Source organism: Haplochromis burtoni, unplaced genomic scaffold, assembly GCF_018398535.1.
Source record: "Haplochromis burtoni strain Fernald_Lab_line unplaced genomic scaffold, NCSU_Asbu1 Contig_458, whole genome shotgun sequence".
Lineage (NCBI taxonomy): Eukaryota > Metazoa > Chordata > Actinopteri > Cichliformes > Cichlidae > Haplochromis > Haplochromis burtoni.
Genome location: NW_024582819.1, coordinates 171,843 through 176,243, shown reverse-complemented (window position 1 = coordinate 176,243; position 4,401 = coordinate 171,843). Strand labels below are relative to the sequence as shown.

The 4,401-nt window shown below is 40.5% G+C and overlaps 1 protein-coding gene across 1 annotated transcript in view; it reads left to right on the top strand.

The window, feature by feature from the left end:
- Positions 1-531: 531 nt before the first annotated feature.
- The window catches only part of prdm16 (PR domain containing 16), a gene marked incomplete at its 3' end in the record, with an annotated part of 167,353 nt that continues 163,483 nt past the window's right edge, over positions 532-4,401 (top strand). The window contains 1 exon segment of the mRNA XM_042213585.1: positions 532-819. Within this exon segment, the coding sequence (XP_042069519.1) occupies positions 783-819 (37 nt within the window).

Sequence of the window (4,401 nt, the reverse complement as noted above, 5' to 3'; positions counted from 1 at the left end):
ACACACACACACACACACACACACACACACACACACACACACACACACACACACAATCATAGCTTGTAAGCTTGTAAAGTTGCAACCACAATCGAGCTCGAGCCTTGGACCTGTTTACGTGTGCGTGTGAATTAATGAAGTTAAAAATAACCTCTGCAGCTCCAGCAACACATACTGAGGTATCAGTAGCGGCAACAGCCTAAACACAAAGTTTCTGTAAGTCTTTAAATTAAGAAAGGAAAGTATTTTTATAGCACAATTTTTTTTAAATAAACAGGAACAAAAACAACAAAATAATATATTATGTTAATTATAAATACTGTAATAATGATAAAATTATATTTAAAAATGTAATTCCAGTATTACAATACGACCTTGACCTCACCACCATACCTCACTGCGCTCACCGCTGTGCTGGAGAAAACCAAGCAGTCGCTGTTAAAGGGGGTAAAAATCCAAGAGGGTGCTGGCAGGAGCTGTAAGGGGATGGTAAGGGGGAGGGAGGGTGGGAAGGTGAGATGGTGAAGAGAGAGCAGGAGGAGGAGGAGGAAGAGGAGGAGGGGAAGAGATAAGTGATCTAAAGGGGAGACGATAGGACAAAAAAAAAAGTGATGATGATGAATACATTGGAAAGTTTTTTGGCCCCGGCGAGGGTGTCAGATTGAATGGCCTGTGCGCATGTGCGAAGGTATCACAACTGACAATGCTGGTGAGATGAAGATAGTGTTGTTGCTGCTTCTGGGCTCACGGAGGACGACGAGAGGAATCTACAAGCCGACAAGATGAGATCCAAGGCGAGGGCGAGAAAACTGGCCAAAAGTAGGTCTTATTTTTTCCCCCATTCTTATCGCGTTAACCCACCGGCTCCAAACTCCCGGCTCCGTAGATGTCCACTGTGTCCTTGTCATTTGCCATATCCTTAAGAGAGGATATGACTACTCTTTGTTCAAAAATAACTTTTCCGCTGTAAATATGTCCCGTTTCGGCCGCTCAGTCTCGTTTCCCTGCGTGTTGCGGTCTTGGCTTCGCTGGTTCCAGTGTCAACAAAAAAGAAAAAGAAAAGTTTTCATGTGTGATGAGAAACGCCGCTGGTGCTTTAGCTGATTACACTCCGATAAAAGGCATAGATAAACACTGTCTCCCAGAATCGAGCCTCATCTTTTGCTCTTTATCGGTTGTCGCGGGCTTCCGCGAAGGCGCAGATTCCTCTCCTGAAGCTACCGAGAAAGTTGTCGAAATGGATAGTAACTTTTTTTTCATAGAGCCGTTTCAAGTCTTGTGAAATAATATTCCCTGCTTTTAAAATAGTGGGCGCTGTGGCACTGCTCTGCTGCTCGCTGCAGAGCTCACGGCGAGCCTGGGCGCACTCTTTCATTTGCCTGCAAACTGAGACGCAGAGATGCGATTTTAGAAAGGAAAGAGCAATATTTTAATGAGGACTTTTCTTCTTCTTTAATTCGATCCTGCTCAAATCTCAGCAGATATTGCTCTCCCGCTAATTTGTTTCGTCCCAAAACCCAAGGCCACTGGACTGCAGCAGCAGGCTGTTTCCTCCTCGAGGGAATGCCAATCAATAATGTGTCTTGAGAGCGCCCATACGACGACTTTTGTGGGCTGCTGGACGCGTCACACGGAAAATTCATGTATTCGGTTCTTTTTTTTTTTAGTGTGAGTGTGAACATGAGCACTTTGTTGTTGGAAATGGACCATGTTTATCGTTTGACATTTGTTTGTTGTTGGTGGGTTGATTTATGAATTGCATTTACTTAAACCGCCGATTTTATTCTTGCATGAATGCACTTTGGCTTCCACAGCCCTGCGTGGATCACTCGGCTTTATTTATCCACAATTCATTTGAAAGACAAATGCTTCACAACATCGCGATTTCTATTGCGGGCCTGTTGTCATTATATTTTGTTTCTGCCTTAGTGTTTGTTTTCTTCCAAACCATAGTGACTTGAGCTGTGGTTTTGTGAAAGCTTGCATTCTAGCTTGTATGTTGTTTTATTATAATGGGGGGGGGGGGGGGTATTCTTTATTTTAGGAATATGCTGTCGTATGTTGGACCTGCTCTATTTGCGTGTTTCCAGGCCCTTTCAGAAAACTTTGTAACTTTGCCTCCCTCCCTTTTAATTCAGCGTGAACCTCGACCTCGCATTAGACGCAATTAAGGCTATTCAACAAAGTCATTTCAGACCAAATACTCCGTGCCAAGCTTTTGAAACAGACATGAAATGTTTATGTATTTATTTATTTATTTATTTATTTTAAATAAAGAGCTTTACTTGACACGTCCCAAATAAATCTGTTCTATTTTAGCGCTGTTTAATTTATTTTCAGGGAGGGGGTTTCAGCGCTCTTTCTTTCAAAGGAAAAACAACGAGAATAAAACACTAACATTTCCCCCCTCTCCACTTTTCAGTCGTGTTCTTGTTGTTATCGTGTCACTTTCACACGTTTGCCATACACGAGAGGACAAAGTTCCCGTACAAGTTTACAACAAAGCAAGAAATACACATACATAATGTTTTTTATTTTTTTTCCAAAGAAAATGGGTTAAAGGAAAAAACGTAAACTAGGCTGCTTTGTGAAAATACTTAAACGTGTGGAGGACCAGCCTATTGCCAGTAATTGCACTTGGTCTTGATCTCTAAACAGCCTTGATAGTCTGTTGATCCGGGTGCTAATGAACACAAATACCTGGCTTTGTTGCACTCAGATCGGAGCACTGGGAGCCTCTGCAGCTCACAGGCCTCCAATCTGTTGTGTTGCAGTGGTTGGAAAAACAGAGCAGACAGAAGGCATGAAAAATATCATGTTCTTCCTTAACATTCAAATCGTGCAGGCCCACAACTTTTGAATGCGACGCGGGGGGAGTGCGTTCCCCCCTTTTTTGACGCTCGGGTAAAACATTCTCTTTTGTAGCTGAGTACAGTAGGCTGTAGGCCCACGGCTATTATGCAGCAGCTGCTTTATCGTTTTATTATTGTTATTAATATTTTTTATATTATTATGTTATTGTTCTCGCGGATACCGGCTGCACATTAAAGGCCACGATATTAGAAACTTTTCACCTAACACGACTATGTGAGCGCTTTAATGCAAAGTGGCATTGATCTCTAACTATGCACCAACTAGCTATGCATTAGTTCTGGTGTGTTGACACAATACTTTTGCGTCAACATTAAAGTGTTAATGAGTGTTTTTTTGTTTTTGTTTTTTTTTAAGGAAAAAATGGTTTTACTTTCTGTTCCTCTGATTTTTTTTTTTTTATTATTTTGCTGAAAATGTGCAACTTTTAATTTGAGATCAACGTCTATTGTATTTATTAATTTTTTTATTAAAAATATTAAACAGTCTATTCTAAGCTTTGTTTTTCATTTAATTTAATTGAACTTTTTTCTTAACCAGTGAATGACTCCATGGAGACGCTCGAGCCTTAACGCCACATCTCATTTTATCGAACGGAACGGATTTGATATGCGACTTGGCCTCTTGTTATCTTAAAAAACTAAAAAAAAAAAAATCAATACAGCCAATCTAGCTGAGAATAAAGACGCAAAGTGACAATATAATTACTTTTGGCGTTACTCACGATGAAGTTATGCTTGAGTATGTGTGTGTTTGTGTGTGTCCGTGCGCGCTACAGAAGGCTGATTGTGTTTGAAATGTTTAACACCTTGCGGCGGTTTTATTGTGGTATTCGTAGGGGTCCACATGTAGCGTTAAATTGTGTGTGGTTGTTTTTTTTTTGGATCAATTAAGACTTCCGGTTGAGTGGGCGTACATTTATTTTCAGGTATGTTTTTTTCAGTACACAGGTGAGAGCAATACATAAGCACGCACGCGCTGTTCTCTTCCTCTCCTGCGCTAAAAAAGGTAATTAAAAAAGAACCGTGTGCTTTATCACATATGGTGAAATGAAAGTCAGTGAATTCACGCAGATTATCGATTTTCAACATCGATTTTAATCTTCTGCATAATCAGAAATTTTTTTTTTGTACAGTCTTGCTTTTGTGATTTTGTGTTTGGAAAGATACGCACAATTTCAGAGAGCTTTCCTCTCTCACGGCCTGTCTTTGTCTCTTTCTATGATGTACTAATCGCAAGATATCCTATTGATCTTCGTGTTAAAGGCCTCTTATTAGATGGACTCCCAGTCATGAACTTGGCCTGGCTCAACAGCTTCTGATGTTTTGACAGAAGTAATAAAACCCAACCCATAACACTTTAAAACCAACAATGGTAGCTATGTTGAACTTCTGGCTAAACGTTCAGGGACCCAGTATGTTACTGCTATGCAGCGGTAATATGTGTCAGATAGCACTCCTTCATGTTCACAGATTAGAGCCTGGACATAAAAAAATGATAGGATCATCAAATGCAGAGGAAATCCACAGT